This window comes from Enhydra lutris, unplaced genomic scaffold, assembly GCF_002288905.1.
Source record: "Enhydra lutris kenyoni isolate GAN:26980312 unplaced genomic scaffold, ASM228890v2 scaffoldscaffold3, whole genome shotgun sequence".
NCBI lineage: Eukaryota > Metazoa > Chordata > Mammalia > Carnivora > Mustelidae > Enhydra > Enhydra lutris.
In genome coordinates this window covers 28763441-28785296 of record NW_019154087.1, presented here as the reverse complement: position 1 = coordinate 28785296, position 21856 = coordinate 28763441, and the positions used below count along the sequence as shown (strand labels likewise).

The following is a 21856-nucleotide window of genomic DNA, read 5'->3' as shown; positions in this document are numbered from 1 at the left end:
AACAAATACTCTCAATTTAAAAATACATGGGGAGCCTGAGTGGCTCAGTCATTTAACCATCTGACTCTTGGTTTTGGCTCAAGTAATGATCTCATGGTTAAGAGATGGAGCCCATCCTGTCAGGCTCCACACTCAGTGGGGAGTCTGCTTGGGATTCTCTCTCCCTCTCCCTTGCTCTCTGTCCAACTCTCTCTCTCTCTCTCAAAACAAACAAACAAACAACAACAACAAAACATTTAAAAATGCACATTACACTGCTAGCTCAGATTCTTATGAGAAGTATCTTGAAATAAAAGGGATTGTAATATTGTCTGATCAACGTATCCTGATTTCCTTTTGCATTTTTGCAGGTTTCAGCTTTTGCTCAGAAACTCATGGGCTGGGATATGAAGCTATAAATCTAGCTTTATGGTGAATTACATGCAAAAGGCTTTTTCCTTTTTCCCTTTTACCCAAATGTTAAAATATTTTTTTTTCTATTCTCTTTTTTTCTATTCCCATTTTCACTATGATTCCACATCCTTATGTTCCCAGAAAAGAGGAAAAGAGATCACTACAATGGAATCTACAAGAGGTTCCTTGGGATTCTGCTTCTGTTATGAAATATAAACATTCCTCTAGAGAAAAGTTTTTCCTGCTTGGATTATATTTCACTAGTGCTACGTATTCTGTGATGCCTCCGTAGCTGCTTCTGTCACTATCTAAAAAGCTTTGGGTTTTAGCTTCCCCTGGGAATGTTATACATGACTGAGTCCTGATTTCTAAAGTCTCTTCATAGCTATACTCCAAACTCTGCCAAGCTGTCTGCTGGTATCTCACTAGAAAGAACCATGTGTGATCTGTACTGAACATGGGGGCAATTAGTCCATGGACTCCAGAAGGTTTCTGGGATAAAACATCCTAAATCTTACTCTTCCAGAATCTTCTCTATGTGTTCTTTCAGCACAGGGCCTAATCAAAAAGAAAAGCTGACTGCATCCCAGAAAATACATTGCCCTAAATATCTATTTTACATGTTTTGTTAAGTGATAATTATCACCTCCATTACCACCTACTGGGCTCATTAGTGAACTTAACATGAATTCTTCATTGCAAGTCACACATTATCATGTGAAATAAAAAATAAACTCAAAATATCAAGCCATTCATTCTTAACAAAAACAAGCTTAATGATAAAGATGTCATTTACCTAATATTTTATCATTAATTTGTAAGTGGAATTTATGACCAATTCTTACAGTAGTTTTTTTGTTTGTTTGTTTTGGTTTGTTTTTTTGTTTTATTTTTTGCTGGTGGCTTCTACACTTATATCTGAATACTAAACAAATATAGCATTTTAGTATCTAAGAAAGTAAAGAATGTTCACATTGGTTTTGTCTTGTTTTCACAGTGTGTAGGAGTTGGACATAATAAAGCAAGACTCCATTTGAACACATGGAAAATGGGGTTCACAGTGATACACACAGAGTGAATCCATGGCTTGATTTACTCAACACTGGCTAAAACTGAGTTAACACCATCAGAGCTAATTTCTCCTGCTGCCTGGCCCCAAACACATTCATTATATTTTTTGAATTACAAATAAGAAAAATTGCATTACCAACCAAAAATAAAACATCAAGATTGTCAATTTCTTTGGAATAAGAACCATTAAGGACATTTTGACCAAGGAAGGTCTGGTCTGGTATTCTAGAGAGCTTATTTTTCTCTTAACAATAATACTTAAATATACCTTTGAAGGCCAATCATTATGTAAGTAATAAAGATTTGGAAGAAGCAATCAGTAGTATATGTGAAATATTTTAAAATACCCCCCTTTATTATGAAAAGGACAAAATCTTATATCTAATTTTTTTTCCTTTGCCAGAATGATAATAATTAAGGAGAAAACAAATAATTTTTAGCCTCTCCAAAAAAAAAAAAAAAAAAAGAAAGAAAGAAAAAAAAACTTACAAGTTTAGAAACTCTACAAAGGATAGATCAAAAGTCTCTAATATTTGACCCACTACACCATATAACATTGTTTTGGGCAATATTTAATTTTGATGGACTAACAAAGGTTATACTTATACAAAAATATGTATCTGCCCGTAAGAAGTAACAGAGCAAAAAAACTCAAAGTGAAGACATTTTCTAGACACAAAATACTATAAGAAGGCATGAAATTTGGCCTCTTCCTAAACTTCAGTGGTTCTCAAACTTGAATGTGTACTGGAATCTCCTAGAGGACTTGATGAAACAGAAATAGCCTCAGCCCAGAGAATAAGATTCAGTCATTGGGGCAGGGCCTAAGAATTTACATTTTAATAGTTTCAGAGGGATGAGATGATAATGCTAGTCTGGGGACAACATTTTAAGAACAATGACTTTAACTCCGTCACTTTCTCAACCACTGTGGATGTCTTGGTGTACCTTGTCCAATCTTTCCCAACAAATGTTTTGTGTCCTCTGTGCCAGAGAGTGTTTCCAGCAACAAACAAGATCAGCTCCAAAATAAAGTATTACTTCAGAATATCTTCCTCACCTCTGAACTGCACAACACTTTTTAGAGCATTACCATCTTACAGATATTCAATACATGAAATGAAAAAATAGTTATATCTGTATCATAGCTTTACTCCTTCATGTAAAAACTTGACAGTTAAAGAGTAAGATGAAAAAGGTATTTGAAGACTCATTGGTATCTAGGATTTTTTGATTTGATGCTAAGAATAAAGTGTAGCTACAAGTGGGCAGTCTCCATCCTCGGGACTTACCTGTGACTGGTGCATCAATATCCAGCAAATTTTTTTCCTGTCGGAGAATTGAAGCCCCCTCTGTTATTATTCTCAATGCAACGCTCTCTTCCAGCCTGCCCTCCTTCATGAGATGTGCCTTTAAGATATCCACACGGGGTTTCCCATCATTATCAAACACTTCTTTTGCTGTAAGCCGGTGACTTGGAGGAAATGGGACAGCTGAAAAAGAAAACGCCAAATTATTCCATTAGCCAAACCCCATAAAAATTCAATAATAACTACCAAATATCTCCCTCTATTACTAACACCTATTGGAGTATTTTAAAAGTTCCCACATTAAAATAAAATCAGGGGTTGTCAAGAATGAAAGACTGCTTTCTTTCTTTGATTCTAGATTTGACTGCTGAAAGAAAATTTACATTGCATCTAGAAGATCCTGATTAAGTTAATAAAAAGAGAGGGAGATGTTTCTGTTAGGCAAAAATCAATTCTACAAAAGACAATAGTTTCTATACAGCCAACCATAACTAACGCGGGAGGAGATGTCTCCACTGGGAAAAGGTCTCCCAGACCAGATTTGGCCCTCCAAAGAAAGTCACACCTCTGAGTAAACTCATTGACTCACTGTTTAAGGAGAGAGCAGAAATCTAAAAGCAAAAAGGCAAAAAATGCACTGAACATTAAACAGGAAACCGGGACTCGTGTGCGCGTTTAACAGAGGATCATCTCCAACAGTGAAGGACAATACGGTGTCAGGGAGGAGACACAGGTATTTAGGAAGATGATATAACAAACACAACTGACTGCTCAGACCCGGAACCAAACATTCTTTCTTTCACCCACACCCCCATACCTTTAACGATAAGAAGCTCTCTGATAGCTACTGTCACTCTTTACATCTGCGAATACATTGACTCACTCATTCACTCATTCAGCTAAGGATATTCACTAAACCTCTACAATGTACCAAGACATCCAAAGCTTCATGGTTAGAGATGGTATCACAAAGGTAAAATTTCTGATAAATGGCCAATAAGCCCCTTCTGTGAGGGTGAGTCATTGTCTATTTTACATGAGGAGTCATCACTGGAAAACAACTCAGATCTCTTAGAAATATCTAGAAGGACCATAAACACAGTTTCATGAACCTTTCAGCTGCCGTGAGCATTATGCCATACGCACAAGAACATCTCCATATGATGGTTCCTCTCTTAGAAAGAACATTTGATATTCAGGAATAAACCTAGCCCCCTAACTTCCTGAAATCGTCTCTCACAGGAGCAAGATTTACGGTAGAGCAATAGGAAAAATTGTGTGCACTCTAGTAGCATAGATTTGCTATCCAAGAGAAATTACAAGTACTTAAAAGAAAAGAAAAATCAGGATGTAAACCTATACTAATGGATGCAACTTGATTCTCTTAATAATCCAAGCATATCTAGTTAACTATGCAGCCAAAATGAAGCGGCAGAAGTACGCTCAGTGGAGAAGTATGAGGCTTTTGTGGTCAGATGAACCCGGGTGCAAGCCTTGGCTTTGTACACCCACCAGTTTTATGACCTTGAGCAAGGGAAATCACCTCCTTTGGCTTCAGTTGCCTCACCTGTAGACTGGGGATTACATCTCTCGCAGCATTGTTATAATAACTCAAGTACGTAGAAACATCCAGAGCTAACATTTATAGAATATTTCCTTTATGCCAGGTTTCGTTTGGGTAATAAAGTCAGACACAACAGGAAAGCTGTGAGATGAGTAAGACGTATGCACGTGTGTTTACATATCAGTGTTCTTAGTCCTCACAGCATTACTGTTGGGGAGAAACCTGAGGCTTAAAAATATTAAGCACTTTGCCCAAGACAATCGCCTAGCAATTTCTAGGTCGACCCAACAAGTATAAACTCCAGCAGTTCAATGCTAGAATAGCTGTGTCAACAAGGACACTACACTGCTTCTCAAAAAGGACTTAGGACAGTGCTTAGTAATCGTAAAGTCAGGAGGGAATCACTTTTTCGAATTGCAATTCTAACAAATACTGGGAGGAGTTTCTTATGAAGACCATATTTGTTTTCAAAATTATTTGGGGCAGCTCAGGGTAGCACAGATCTAGAATACAAAACCATAATGTAAATTAAAACACAAAATGCATAATGCCGAAGCATAGTGTACAATAGGAGCTAAGGCAAGAAGAATTAAACAAGGAGGAGAAAAAAATGAGGAATTTAGGGGCACCTGGGTGGCTCAGTAGGTTAAGCCTCTGCCTTGGGCTCCGGTCATGATCTCAGGGTCCTGGGATAGAGCCCGGCATTGGGCTCTCTGCTCAGTGGGGAGCCTGCTTCCCCCTCTCTCTCTGTCTGCCTCTCTGCCTACTTGTGATCTCTGTCAAATAAATAAATAAAATCTTTTTTAAAAATGAGGAACTTAGGTCATTAGACTTCAGGCATTTGGGGGTAAAATTGCTCGTTTTGTTTCTTTGTCTTCCCTGCTTTTTCTTACCTAACGGATATGCTTATGAAGAAAACATGGCAACATTCCACATTTCCATGGCCACATTTCTGTTTTTTGTTTTTTTTTAATGTGGGTCTTTATGTATGGTTTGAAATTAGAAAATATCTTACCTGGTAACTCCTCAAAATCTCCCACACATAGGACAGGGGTTGGAAAGGAAGAAACTTCAAAAGGACACTTGGGGTCAGGCGAAGAGCCAATTTTTTTTTTTCTCTTTTCAGTGATTTCCTAAGGTAAGAGTTGGGCAACTATGAAGGTTGAAGTGACTGTGCACAACTGTACAAGAATCCTAGGAGCACGAAAGTATAGGGGACTGTTTTACTGTCAAGTATATGAAGGCTGTGAGACACCCATGGACTAGCTGGCCTTATTACACTTAAGAAAGATGAAAGGGTTAAACCTGAAAGAACTGAAGCATTGAGGAAGGTGAGAGGCAAAAGAAGAGCACCCCGAGAGGCATCACCTTCATGAATTAGACTTTGTCCAAGTCCCTAGGCTCTCTCCAATGCCAAGTTCACTACAGTAACAGATGCTCCCTCTTTGAGGCCAATCTTTTACCTTCCAGTAATTGCTAATCCTGGGTAACTGGCTAAGGTGAAGCCACCTGCTCTGACATAGAGGAGCTGGTTCCAAATAAACAGGAGCAGGAAAGAGAGGAAAAAGGCCAACCAGAGGGCTCTGTTTCCAGCTGGAGGATAAAAACACTGATGAGATGGGGCCCTTTACCGGTTAAACAGATGGCAAGACCCCCAGGGAACCAAGATGCACAGCGATGATGCCGAAGTTGGAATGCAGAGACGCTGGAAGCCAGAGAGGAGTTTTCTGGGACAAAAAATACAAGTGGGCTAATACTTGTGTATCTGTGCACCCGTTGGCTTCATAAAGAAAATACCAGCCTTACAAAGGTCACATTTTATTTGCCTTCTCTGTTCACCTGGTGTCCTACACACAGACATGTGCCAAATACTGAGCAAAAACTACTTAGACCAAAGACTCCAATGTGCATAGAAAACATGTCTTTCATTAATTGTAAAAATGGCTACACTTGATATAATAAAGTTGGATTTTCCCTCCCCTCCATTGTTTTGAGTATTATAAGCTGCTTTCATTGCTACATGAGCAGGCCAGGACTGAAGGAGCTGAGTCTGTACATCTAATAAAATTAAGAAATAACTGTTGATATTTGGCTGACTCTTCCCAACCAATTTTTATGTAATTGCCTACTAAGTATGGAATATGGTGTTCTAATAGTCTCCTCAGAAGTATCCTAAATGTAGATAGAAACCCTCTCAGCTTTCTCCACTTCACAACTACCACTCAATGTCACTCTTTTTTCCTCAAATATGATAGCAAAGTAGATAAAATTTGGGAGATATTCATCCTCAACTGATTCCTAGCATAAATCACAGCTTTAAAAGCAAACAATATACTGGACCAGGAGTGAGTTCCCGTGTCAATAGCTGTGGAAATCTGGCAGCTACTGATTTCTAGTGAACAGAACATGATCTTGTATCTTTATTTCCTATTTGTTGATGCTACCAGAGAGTTCGTCTACCTGATTCAGAGAAAGGTTACTAGTCAAGGAACCAAAATCACATGTATCCAATATTGGCATCCATAGAACAATTATTAAAGTTGTTGTCAACTATTCATTCATCAGAGAGAAACACATTCCAAGTCAGAAAAGCCGGGACGCCAGCATAATTCTAGCCCTAGGTTCTGGCTGACAAGGGGGACCCCACCTCTGAAATAGTCAGGGGTTTCCTCCTGTGATTTGGGTTGCATCAGTTTTAGATGACCATGATGTGTCCTGGTAACCGGAAGTGATATGCTCTCACTCTGGGGGAGATCTAGATATGTGAGATTTCTGTTCCTCAAATCTGAGCCACACTAGCCACAATTAAAGGGACTCCTAGGGGTGCCTGGGTGGCTCAGTGGTTAAGCATCTGCCTTTGGCTCAGGTCATGATCCCAGCATCCTGGCATCGAGCCCCACATCAGCCTCCCTGCTCAACGGGAAGCCTGCTTCTCCCTCTTCGGCTTCCTCTGCTTGTATTCCCTCTCTTACTGTCTCTCTCTCTGTGTCAAATAAAAAAAAAAAATCTTAAAAAAAAAAAAAAAGGGACTCCTACTATTTGATGGGAAACACCCTAGGGTCCCTGTCATGGTGGTACCTTTCACTGGAAGGTAACTGCTGCCTGACCTCTTCCAGGAATGGTCTCATAAATGCTGACAAGAAAGAATCACACGTGAAAAAGACATTTAGCCTAGAGATTTTTTTTCAAACCTTTGTTTTCCTTTATTTTTATTTACTCAAAAAAAAAAAAAAAAAAGACACCTGAAGTATATCGAAAGGAAAAAGAATGTAACGCAGCTCACTTTCAGCCTCTCTTCTTCCCTGTGATGACTGTTGGGTCAATTAGAACTCTCTCAGTTCAGACTGACTCCTGACCCCCTCACATTAAATAAGAGGAAACCAAAGTCCAGAGAGAGGATACGTGAATTGTCCAGGGTCACAGGATTAGTCATTGACAAAACCGCTAAACTTTAGGTCTCCTGGTTCGGATTCCAGCACTTTTCCAAGTCTGCTCTGTCCAATTGAGTAGCAACATAATGGCTACTGAACGCTTGAAAAGTGGCTGGTGTTGGTGGGCTCGGCCCAAACTGAGACGGGCCGCAAGCCTATGATGTGTGCCGGATTTACAACACTTGATACAAGAAAAAACAAGAAATGCAAAATATCTCATTAATATTTTTATGTTCACTACATGTTGAAATAAAGTTCAGGATATATTGGGCTAAATATGATTTATTAAAATGAATTTCTCCTCTCCCTCCTTATTTTTTAATATGGATACTAAAACATTTAAAAATTGCATAAATCCTTTGCTCTACATTATTATGGACCATGATGCAGCCTTCTCAACCAGGAACCGAGAATAGGGGAGTGGAAATTATATTCTGTAATTGTTCTTCTTTTTCAAATTTAGCTCCTACAGTACTTCAAACTATCTCAAACTGATTGCACTTTTAAAAATAAATGATGCTGAGGGGCAGCCTCTGGAAATTCTGATTTAATTTATCTAGGCATGGTTTTAAAGAAACCCAGGGTAAACTGATGGGAAGTCCAGACCGATAGTCACGGATCTATACCATAAGCAAAGACATATAAAACCCCAAGCAGTTTGATTCCCACCCCCAAACATGTTCCACAATGTCAATCAAACATGGCAGATGTGAAGTCTTTGCAAGTCCAGACATGTGTATTCCTTCCCTCTCTGTCGTCAGAACGTGTCCAGAAACAGCTCTTGTCCCATATTTCACAGTACTCTCTGCACTAAGATACTTATGCTGGCACATGTTAAGAGAATAGTTTAAGTATATCACATGTCAAACACAACTTAAACACATTCTGGGTGACCTCCGTACCCTGGCACTCCATTTTTCCCTGGTGGACATTTGTATATGTCACAACTACTATTCTTATCAAACTGTATCAACCAACCAATCAATCAATCATCAAGCACCTGGTAAGCACCTACTATGCACTGTATTCAATGTCAGGCAGTAAGAAGCACCACGAAGAAGTAGGTAAGAGAAAACAAATACTGGCAGATCCAGACACTGAAGAGATTACCAGGTGATATGGTATCATGGTTATATCTATTGGTTTTTGCTTGAGATACCTGGAAAAGCATTAAACCACAAAACTGAAGAACAAAATTTAAAGAAAATGAGAGATGATGTATAATGAGTAAGCAAGAAAAAAAAGTGTCTTTATCTATTTTAAGGCTATGTCTGGGTTCCTATAAACTCTCAGATACAAACACAGCTTTCTTCCATCTGAAGAATAGAATAAATATCTCATTTTTTAAGGTGACTCCAGAAGATGAAGTTTTGCCTTTGAGGTAAGGAATGAAAAACAGAATATGCTAATTTTAAGACACAAAATGCCAGTTAAAATACACAAAAGTAACTCCTTTGTAAGTAAATAAAATTACCCTGAAATCTGATCCTGCTTCTGAATAAACAGTGAAGACATATGTAAAAGGAAATCCTGGTGACTTTTCACTAAATTTTGCTTGGGTTCTAATATTGAGCCAGTAGGTTTGACTTCTATCCTTCTGGGTTTAAAAAAATTCTGTCAGTATGGGGATACATGTTAATCCATGCACATCATGTCTATATGCAAAATATACAAACCATGTCATCTAGGAGGGGCAGCTTAAAAATTAACCACAGCTAGCCTCTAAGAAACATCGTAGGAACTTATTCACTAGGGCCCACTTTACACCTCTCCTGTAGACATTCATCACTTGTTTGTTTGAAAGTCGCTGGCTTTCATTACAGACATTAATGTCTGTCAAATTAAAATATGCTTGCTCATCTCAAGTGTGGTTGAATATTAATCTTGTAAACAGAAACATCCGGTCCCATTGAAACTAAAAAAACAAAAAAACAAAAAAAACCTCACAGTAAATCTATAAATAAAACCCCAATTTATTAATTTACTCGTGCTTTTTTTTTCCTACAGTTTTGATGAGCTCCTCCATCCTTAGAGCAAAGACCTCCTTTCCTGCCTCCTCTGAATATTGCCCCTCAGATGCTGAGCCTTAAAATGTATTCAGTTTCAGACACGATATGTGCACTGATCATTTCACTAGCAAACTGAATACCTCATTTGGTTTTCCTGAATGTTTACATGCAAATATAGCACAATGGTATTTTACGTAACTTCCCCAAACTGTTAATAAAAGGGCACTATGATACTCGAAGCATTCATTAAAATAGGGCATCTTTTCTCCTCTGGCTTACAGAATTTTTCTTATACACATTACTTTTGAACCTAAATCTGAAATGTGCTACAAGCAATTCTTTGATAAAAATCAGACACTAATTAATTAAAAGAATCATTGTTATAGCTACAAGGGATTTAATACTTAATTAGTGAAAATGAGCACCTACCAGCACAATCAGAGCTTCCTTTATTATCCGAATTTCAAAATACTTTTCATTTAAATAGGCTGTATTCTCTGGCTACTCTATGTTCTTAAGTCTAAGGACGCAAGGACAGGGTGATAGTCCATGACCTCATCTACATGTAGGACTGGGTCGTTCTATCACAGAACTGTTTTGAAGTTTTAATATTTTGGTGAGTTTATTAATTACTAGAAAAGTTGTAGTTGGCTTACATAAAAAATTATGTAATAATGATTCGATATGAAAAATGATTTGACAAAAGTTATATTTTAAGAGTTTCAAAACATTTCGGCATTACTGAAAAGCTTAAATAAAATCTGATTTTTTGTTGTTAAAATTAAAGTTATATGTACAAGTCCAGGCTTACCATGGTGGCCATGCCAATCACAAATTATTTTATATGTATACACAATGAAAGCAAAATTATATTTATTGATTTTTAACATATGATATTGAATGTTCATATTAAACAAAGAATTTCAATTAAATATTAAATATTTTAATTTAAATATTAAGTAAATTAAATACTTAAAAATTTTAAAATATATAATTGAAGATGTATCATTTTGTAAGAGTGTACATTATAATTTTTTAATTAAAAAAATATATAAGCAGTCATACTTAGTTATACGACCCCAGCTACATGTATTTGACCTCAGTACTAGATGAAGTGACTACAGCAATATTTTTAGCAAATGGTATTTACAGTAATCTCTAGAATAGCAAACTTACAGTAATGAATAAAATTCTACTCACTGAAATATATTTAAACAGAGGGTTTTTTATTTATTTTGTTTGTTTGGTTTTTGCCTTGAACATTTTCTTTTTCTCGAGAGAAATATGTCACAGGAGGAGATTAAAATCAAGAAACAAACAAGATACTTTAAGACAATCTGAATTTATTTCCCAAGAGAGCAGGTCCCTTTGAACACGATAATTTTCCCTGAGAAATGAAAAGTATCTAGGGATTATAAAACTTTATTTAACCCAAGATATACTTTACCATTCAGAAATCCTCAAGTCAATGGCCTAAGACATGAAATACAAGAAAGGACCTTACCTATACTGGAGCTGAACTATTTGATTAGAAATTCTTTAATAAATGTAAACTTCAGAAATCTCTGTCTTAAAAATAGCAACCCTCTAAGCCTTCAATTAAACTTGGAAGTTGATATGAAAAATCAATCTATGCCCACACACAATTCTTTCCTTTCAAATTCATCATTCAGCTCGAGATGCCCACACATTTTCTATGCCCACATACTCACCCACGGTCCCCATCCCTGTGTTTAAAACACCTACAGGCATCAGAATAACTTTTTTTAAATGAATAGGCTTTCTCTTCTTTGAAAGGTCTTGATGATATGGCAAATTTGTGTCCCAAATATCGAATAATGTAAATCTAAGTGGTAATTTAAGGATATTACCATGTTACCACTTTTTGCATATAAAGGGTGATTGGTTTAAAAAAAAATAAATCTGGCATACAGCCTTATATCTGTGTGCCACCGTGAAGCAAAGATCAATATTATGCCTCACAGTCACCCTCCAGGGAGCCAGGGGCAGGGAGCTAAAATCCCAGGTTTGCATTTAATCCCCCATGACCTGGCTCTCTGCTCCCTACTCCCTGTGGGCTCAATAGTGAAATATTAGGTCTTCTGGGCCTCTCCATGCTTCAGTAATGCTTATGCCAAATTATACTGTTTGCTTCAGTCTGAAGACCAGACCTACTCTCCACTTTCTCTGGTTCACCATTTCTAAGAAACACCCAGTCTAAAGAATAATACAGGAGGTTCCAGGTCTTAGCAACTCAAATGTGTGCTCCCTAAATCATAATCCTCACATACCTTGATTTAAAAATTGGAATGTTTTAGTGACTACCACCTACAATTAGATCCTCTGAAACTTCATTTTCATTTATCTTTAAAATATATATGTCAATTTTATTTTAAATCAAACATGCATTTCTTAATCTAGCAAATGGAAAATGGTTAATTTCATAATAAAGCTCCAACAGACTGCATTCCCTCCCTTAATAAGGAGCCACACTTACAGGAGATACTCCACTCTTATATATCATGTATGAAGAAGAAATTCTCAAGTAATTAAGGAAAAAGATTAATTATAATGTCAATTTCAAATTAACATGTGACGCCAGATCTCTTTAAATAAGTCCATCAGTCATCAATAACTCAAAAAACATCAGCTTAATTAAACAGAAAGTTTAATAATCAAGTTGCATTCAAAGTCTAGTCCCGTACTGTTGGGTATCAGTTGTTAAGATTTCAAATCCACTTGTCTATGTCTTAAGTGAAGTTGTTTTGAATGAAGGGTGAATTTGTTTACATTGAGAAAACTGTGTTAGAATGTTGTCACCAACATCTGTTGTTGTCAATAAACACTCCGTAGCTCATCTGTTGATGGATGTCTCTGGGGGCTTATCAATAAGAGCACAGGGAAGAGTCACTATGATGTAACGTAAATTTAAACGTTAAATACCAAGAATTTTGAGGACCTGCCAAAAGTAGTCGGTGTGGGTAAGGGTACCCACTGCTGATCTAAATAGCTCTCCAAAGACCTTAGACAGTGTTTGCTTCGGCAGCAGGTATACAAAGACCTCGGGCATTAGATCCTGCCATGCCAAGACGACTCTTTGGAGGAATGGTGAAAACCTTTCAGGGGCCTTGTGAAGGAGAGCATCTTGCCCACTAACAGCAGCACCTTCATTCCCTTAGCAACATGCGCCAGCAACAAGGGACTTCTGCTTTACCCTGGCAGCAGGACGTCAGCTCTTGGTTAGCTAAGCCAACTCTTCTGAGAACCAACTCCTGGACAGTTATGCGTCAACTAAATTTGGATTTTATTTCCTTCATCTCCCCCTAACCTGGAACAATAGTGTAATTAATCCATCATTGGCCCGGAGTATGTTATTTCTTTATTGGCTTATTAAGAGACATTACCCCATATGCTACTGGCTTGTGAAATATTACCATTATAAATTATAATTCCTGCAGTGAGCCTGTGTTAACTACATTATTGGCAAAGAGAATCTCACTCTCTGAGCATAATTTGCCTCAGCAAGACAAGTGCCTTGGCATTGACAGATATTCAATCAATGCATTTCTGAAAGAATGAAAAAATGAATGGATTTTTTTTTTCTCCTTGATTTCTTAGAATTTGGGGAAATTTTGTGGTAATAGAATTAGTTTAAGAAGAGAGAATAGAGGGGTGCCTGGGTGGCTCAGTGGGTTAAGCCTCTGCCTTCAGCTCAGGTCATGGTCTCAGGGTCCTGGGATGGAGCCCCACATCGGGCTCTCTGCTCAGCGGAGAGCCTGCTTCCCTCTCTCTCTCTCTCTCTCTCTGCCTGCTTCTCTGCCTACTTGTGATCTCTGTCTGTCAAATAAATAAATAAAAATTTTTAAAAAAAGGGAAGAGAGAATAGAAAAAAGAAATGGCCTTGTTCAGATCTAAAAGTACGTAATTGTGTAAAGGTAGTCAATAACCAAAATAACTCAGAAACTGAAACGTTCATTTAGTAAATGTCTCTTTCAAAGTACTCATTACAGGAAAGAGACCATGGATGCCAGCTGGTAGGGTGGAACTAGAGGCCTCACTCCAAGATGAAACTGATAGGGTCAAAAGTGAGCAACAGATAGAAAACCAAAAAGGGGAGGGGCAAAAATCACTACAAAAAGTCTGAAGTGCTAAATATCTTTAATCCCATAGGCGAATACAGGATCATAGATAAATTTGTAGCTATTTGTGATGTAAAATTGACTCAATAACAATAAAAATAGTATCACCTGGGTACAACAGGGCTTCAGTGTTTTTACACTCACAGAGCTCTATCCCATGAAACTTCAGAAGGTAGTTCAAATATTTCCTTTAAAAAGAACATTTTTCTAGTTAAAAAATGCTAGTAGTATCTATTTATTGAAGTATGTATCAGTAAAATAAAAAACTTTTTTTTTCATTTCCAGCTTTGTGATATCTGAGATTTATGACTAACACTTTCTCAGCATCCCTATATGTCAGAAGTAGTTCAGGAGGAGAGTCCTCCTCTCCCCTCTTTTAACTACTTGCTTGATGACTATCACTACCAGTCAGAGTGAACCCCAATCTTACTACAAGACACAAATGAAAGATACATTGTGAAATGCAGCCGTCAAGAATAGCTAAAACCTAGTTTATCTAACTCACTCTAAGCTCATATAGAATGGCAAACAGAACAACATAACTCCCATGACATATGACTTTGGGTTATGGTTCCCCAAAACATCCAAAAAGCTTCACTTCCACAAATTTTTCACTATCCAAGTATCACAGTGAGCCATTTAGCCAGCACTGGGACTGCTTTTCTTACAGTTATGTGTGCAGAATTCACAATTGGCAGACAAGAAATATAATATTTTTTATTACCACATCATTTAAAATCATTCCTTGGCTTAAATTACCACCCCCAAAATAATTATGTTTAAAAGTGGAACTACTAGCAGATTAATACAAATGTAAGATACAGGGCACATCCCGTGAAAAGTAATTACACACACACACACACACACACACACACACACACACACAAGCATATATACACATACACGTGTGCACACATACACACCACAAATCAAATAGTATAATCGTATGTTTTACTCTAATAGTAGAGTTGTGTGTATTTTTTATAAGGCTCTTGATAATGCTCCACTTCTCCAAAACTTGAGTTCCCACCATCCTCACCAATCACAGTGCAAGCACATATCCAGAGGTAGTGCAAGATAGATCACTCACCACAAAATCTGTGCCTGTTATTGCACAGGAAAGGAATGGAGCCATTCTCACCATATAAATACAAAAGAATGATGGCCTGGCAATACTGAGAATGTGTTCAGCTCCATATTTTACAACAGCCCTAGATAAATCAGGGTGTATCTATGATATTCATAATGGTATACTGTTGATCCTTGAACAAAATGAAGATTAGGGGCACTAACACCCCATGCATTTGAAAATCTGCACCTAACTTCTGATTCCCCAAAACCTGCATATAAGTATGACTGCTATACTAATAGCCCACTATTGACTTACCAATAAAATAAACAATCAATTTACACATACTTTGTATATTATATGTATTATATACCATATTCTTGAAGTAAGCTAGAGAACAGAAAATTTTATTTAGAAAATCCAGAAGGAAGCGGATGCCTGGGTGGCTCAATCAGTTCAACATCCAGCTCTCGATTTCGGTCAGGTCATAATCTCAAGGTTGTGAGATCAGACTCCACACTGGGCATGGAGCCTGCTTAGGATTCTTTCTCTAACTCTTCCACTGCCCCTCCCCACTTAAAAAGAAAAAAAAAAAAGCCAAATCCTAAATAGCATGTGAATTTTACTAGAATAATTCCCCACATGGATTAGCATTGCTTACTACCTAGCATTGCTTACCACCTAGCCAAGAGGGACCCAATTATTACTCACACCAAATGATAAACAAAACAAATGATAATCAGTCACCCAATCTTTTCTGAACTCCCTTCCCTCCAGACTCTAATTACCCAAACGGTTTCCATGCTTTAGGGACAATAAAGTGTGTCCTAGAAGCAAGGACAGATTCTTGGATCTGATTCTCTATAAGAGGCCATTGTAGTTGCATTGAGAATAGGATTTATCTCCCTTTTCTTTAATGCAAATAATTTCCCCATCCCAGATACAACTATTCAAATAACTAACTTCTCCTGAATAAACAAAGAACAGTGTAGATACTGATAGAGATTATCTGCTCCCCACAAGGTCTACCATTTGGAACTCAAGCAACAAAGGAAAATAGTTACAATTATTTATTTATATATATATTCATACAGTGCAGATACAAAGTTGATTAAGTTATTAAGAACTCGCCTAAGTTATGTTTTGTAAAAGTTAAAACCAAAGAACAGGTATCTAAAGAAAATATTTTAAAATATGACTACTGGAAGAAAATACAAAACATAGAAAACAGAAAAATACAAAGCATAGAAAAAAGAGAAAAAATGCAGACTTTAATGAAAGTACACAATTATTACAAGGGAGAAAAACTAAGCTATGTAAAGCATCAAATAAATTAAAAGTTTTGCAAAATTGTTGAAATTCTGTGGGAATGCTGTGTGTTGCACACATTTCTGGGGAGAAAGTCCACAGTTTAATAGACTCTCAAAAGGTTCCTTGAGCCAAAGGGGCTAAGGCTCCCTCCATCACAGCTTTCTCATGTTCATATGAGACCCATTCTAGTCTAGTTGCTCAATGACACTCTTACCTAGATTATTCAAATAATGATCAGATGATTTCTCCAAATCCCCAGTAATCTCCACTTTACCCACTTAATCCCCAAACCTTATGGTCTGGTCATACCTAATTACTCAATACCCCAAGTATTCCATATAATTCCATACCTTTCCTCAAGCCTTTCAGAAATAGTGAGGCAAAAAGGGCTAAAAGCACAAACTCAGAATGCCTGGGTTTACACTCCAACTTCACCAAATTATATGATCCTGGGCAAATGATTTAATCTCTCTATGCTAAAGTTTTCAGATCTGTAAATTGAGGATTAAACAAACTAATATTTGTAAAACACTGGGAACATTATTACCATAATAATACTCCATTAAGTATTCATTATGATTAACAAATGCCTCTGTAGGCTCCTTAAGAATGCAACCTCCTGATTCCTGATCATCCCTATTCAAATGTCACAACTGCTAAAAAGACCTTTCAAAGCCTGCTTTCCATCCGAATCCCCAACGTTGAGTATCAATTACTTAATAAAATGTCCTTGGATCATCAAAACACAAAGTTGTTTTTACTCTGTTTTTGTTTTGTGTTTCTCTCTTTGCCCCTAAAACATAGAGGACTTCCTGCCTGTATTAATTTTTGTACTTCGGCACTCATAAGAAACCCACAAATTATTAGAAGGGTTTTATGCTAAGTCCAACAAATATGTACAAATCTGAAATTGTGTTCTTACATATCATTTAATTTCATTTTTCAATTTTCTAGTTGAAGAAACTAAAACTCAAAGAGAATAAGAGTACAAGTGATAATAATAACAAAAAACAATAATCACTTCTATAGCACTTACTATATCTCAGACACTGTTCTAAACACTGTATATGTGCCAACTCACTGAATCTTCATAACAATCCCATGATGCAGATACCATTATTCTATTTTTCATATGCAAAAACACAGTCAGTACGAAACTAAATAAATTTACCAAGTTCACACTGTAGCAAATAAGTAAAGGAAGCCAGAGATTAAAATGGGCCCTCTGGCTCTAGAGTTGTGTTTTTAATCCTTGTGACTTTGCCTCTGTAAATAAGAGGGGAGTCATCCAGGGATCCAGAGGTAATTAATGGCAAAGCCTGAAATACACATTTAGTCCTCTGGATTCCCTGGTGATGCTCTTTCCTTATGAGTTCACCATTCCCTACCCAGAGTGATGGCCACTGAGAGCATTCCAAAAACATTTGGCCATTGATTTATGGACACCCAATTCACATCTTACCACCTAATTCTCTAAATGCAATAATATTTATCCCAAATGTGCAGTCTGTTCCTTGGACACCTTATTTGGCTCACCTGTCTTATTTAATTGTTCCCAGTTTTGAAAGAGACCAGAATAGGACAAGGAATCACTGATTCAGTACTCCACTTGTAAAAAGTACAAGGTCTTTGTTTTAATTTGATTTCTGATGGATTGATCCAAAGGTAAGAGGAGCCTTCAAGGTATTTCTACACATGAGCATTGAGTTCAGGTTCTAGCCAAAGCCTAAAAGTTTCCCATTAATGACTGCTGGCCACCTCTCAGACTAGTCAGTGATTTTGTTGAAAGTGTGCCCCCCCCAAACTCTGTTCCTTAAAATACCGGGTTAGTCTACCTGCCATTACAATTACCAGCAATATGAGCAGAATCTGAGCTCTCAATGCTACAAAGTATAGTGGTTCTGAGTTACAAAGTCCTAATCACCTATATTCACATTCTGGCTTTACTGGTTATGTGTCCCTAAAGAAACCACAGTTTCCACACCTGTAAAATGGAGATATTTACCTCAAGAGGTTGTTAAAAAGGATTAAATGAGAACTTGTTTATGAAAGTGTTTAGTGCAATACTTTTCTTAGAGATTTGCAGATGTTATTGTATCTTATGACTATCCAGGAGGGGAAATCAATCATTTCCTAACTTATTTCCTATAAAACTCAGTCTTCCTGACACACTGTATTTTGTGAAAGCCTACTGCACACAAATAACCAATTCAATTATTTTGATAAAGTAAGTCAGTAAGTTCACACTGACATGAATATTCAACAGAGAGGATATTAGTAAAATCGGTCAGAAATTTTCATCAAAATCATAAGCATATTAGTTTGTTTAAGCTGAGAAGCATTTATCTGTCAATTTAAAAAAAAATAGTGGAAAACCTGCTTATTTCTGCTTTCTCCTTATTCATATATGCATCATACTGAGTGATGTGCTATCATGCAACAAAAGTTAACATTTTTTACTTTTACATAATACACATAGTGTTTACTTAATGACACATGAAAACAACTCTATAATATTGGGTTAAGTCCAATATGATTTGAAGATACTAAATGCTATTAGGTATCTTCAACTCAATAATGAATAAATTCCTTATATATTATCTCATTTCAAAACCACTCTAGCTATCTTCATCTGCCTGCTCTATTAGGCAGAGATATTATTTGGAACGAAGAACTACTTTATGAATATAAGATTTTTAACTTTAAAAGAACTACTAAACATTGAAACAATTATCTGTACATACGTGACATATTTGAACATTTTCAAATACATGATTTCATTCAATCCTCATGATAACCCTTTGTGATAGGTATCATAATGGTCATTTTATAGATCAAGAGAATAAGAAAACTGTGTTTAGGTTGCAGGGTAAAGATAACATAGGTAGCGTGTGGGGCCAGGACATAATCTTGGAGTCCCAGGCCCTCTTCACCAAAGTTCACAACAGTAACCTGCAAATGCCTGTAAATTGTAGGTGGTCGAAGGCTGTGGCTAATTACTGTTTAAAAAGCTAATTAGGGAAGAAGAAAACCAAAGATTTCCAACCAAAAGAAAGAAAACCTTTGATTTTCAAGGTTGATAGGATTACCACAGCTGCAGGAACTTCCCAGTCTCCCTCCACTTTGAAACCCAGTGTTCACTATTCTACATCTGTGGTCCAAGGCCAACCCAATCCTTTGACTTGCTAGTCAGAGATAACAAAGACTCTCAATTATTGAAGTGTTTACTCATATTAATTACAATGAATTTTTGCTCTCAAATAAAATATGTCCCTTCTTATTTTAGGGGCTGATAGGAAAGAATTCTGGGCGATGCAACTGTCTTTGCCCCTGGGTCTCCACCTATTGGGTTTGCATCCTTTTTCTGCTACCTGTTGGTCTAGATCTTGGCGGGATTTATTCAGTCTTTCTGGGCTTGAGTTTCCTCATCTGCAATATGCAGATAATAATAATACCAACATGCAAGGTGATGGTGAGGACTCAATAACACATGCCACATAAAAACTCGAAGAAATGCCTGATATGGACTAAACGGCTCAATAAATGTTTACTACGATTACTATGAGAACTGTTAAAATGAGAGCAAAAACAGAAAAATGCAGTGGCTCCCTGAGTTGTGTTTTCCCATGAGAGAGAGCAAAAATCATTACAGGCCCTCACTCAGAGGTGATGCCCATACCATAAGGGACTCTTGGGCTTTCAGGATTCATAAATGACTCTGTGGAGGAAGTTCTATCACTACCTATTAGATAAACAAAACTTAACACTCGAGAATGTGATTCCTCCCATAGCAGAATAATCTATAAGAGCACCCTTTATGAGGCCAGTGTGCTCTGGGGAGTCACTGATTTAACTAGCCAGCAAAATGACCTGGGAGAGCTCACTGAAATAACCAGTGATCAAATGCAAAGGGTCAAATTGTGCTTTGGAAGTCTCATTTTGATAAGCTCTGAAATGCACAGAAATAAAACCTTTGGGGGGGCTCTTGGGTGGGTCAGTCAGTTAAGCAGAAAACTCTTGATTTTGGCTCATGTCATGATCTCAAGGTCCTGAGATCAAAGCCCACTTTAAGCTCTGTGCTGGGCATGGAGCCTGCTTAAGATGCTCTCTCTCCCTTGCCTTCGGCCCCTCCTCTACCCCCCCCCCAAAAAAAAACAGGAAAAGAAAAAAAAGAAATTTAAACCATTAGCACACTGACTAGGCACATGCCTATGATTAACCATAGCAATTTTCCTTCTGGTCCTTTATTTTATTTTCATTTAAATTAATGTAATTCTTAGCTAAAATGCAAGAGAAAAATGTTAGAGAACTCTCTAATAGCAATAATCTAAGTGTTTTCATTCTTACGATGTGACTATATAACTGTGTACCTCTATGCTAAGAAAATTCTCATGTCCTTTCATTAGACTTCGTCTTGTATATATTCATTGAATAGAGTTTGCCTTGAAGGAATGTCATTTTACCCAATGTAATATTTACATTTGTAATAATGACAATATTTCTAATTAATAATGTAAATTATAATATTACATTTACCAAATGAAATATGTGTCTTCACACCAAGAGAAGATTATCTTGAAAATTTTTAAAAATAAATGCAGATTTCTATAAGAATCAAGGGAAAAAAAAACTATTCATCTGAGCAAGAGATATTAAGCAAAATACAAAGTCCCATAGATTTCACTTCCTAAGGAATACTTATATATAAATAAAAAAAGTTATTACCAAAACATTGGATGCTTTAATTAATGCACATTGTACTGATTTCTCTCAAATTCCTCATTTCTAGTAAGAGGAAAGGAATCAAAAGTTTTCTCAATTTTCTTTTGTACCTAATTAACTATTAACCATCCAGTTACCTATTAAGCAAAATATAATTTCTTGTTAATTTGTTACAATGCAAGCAATTCCTTCTCTGTGGTAAAGAAAGGTAAACAACAGTGAAAGAGAAAGAAAACTCACTTAAGTGTTTCAAAAACAAGTACTTGTTCACCATTCTAATCCAAATATCCCTTTTAATGAAATAAAACTAACCTTCAACTGTTTTCATTTAAGCATTTTTAAAATCCCTAATTTAATAAAGATAATTGAATTTGTTCTAGAACAAACCTTGTATTGCTGATACACTGAATTTATTCTAAAATACTGCTAATCCATTTAAAATCTGTAATATATTTAACTATATAGCATTAAAAATGCTTGCCATTTAGCAAAGATTTAGAAATATAATATGATTGGTTTAAGATTAAAGTTACATTACCAAAGCCCAATAAAAATAGCACTTAAGTATGAGAGAAATACAAGACATATTTAGTATATGACAGATTGGCTTATCATCAAACTTAGAGAATCCTTTATTAAATGAATATCAGGCTTAATTTAAAAGAAAGAAGTCCCTAAATCTTGAACTTTTGTGCCAACAATGAATATCTAATAGAAAAATCTAAGAATGAAGGTGCTTTCTGAGGTAGTTTTTGGCTGACCTACATATGAATGAAAAGCATTCAATTGGCTCAATCAGTTAAGCCTCTGACTCTTTGATCGTGAAATCAAGCCCCA

At 36.6% G+C, this 21856-nt stretch overlaps 1 protein-coding gene across 3 annotated transcripts in view; it reads right to left on the bottom strand.

The window, feature by feature from the left end:
* Nucleotides 1-21856, bottom strand: part of LOC111154566 (protein phosphatase 3 catalytic subunit alpha) — a 318897-nt gene that overhangs the window by 161804 nt on the left and 135237 nt on the right. For all 3 annotated transcript variants that reach the window (XM_022514218.1, XM_022514226.1, XM_022514235.1), the window contains one exon: nt 2757-2957. In XM_022514218.1, the coding sequence (XP_022369926.1) occupies nt 2757-2957 (201 nt within the window). The remainder of the gene's footprint in view (nt 1-2756; nt 2958-21856) is intronic.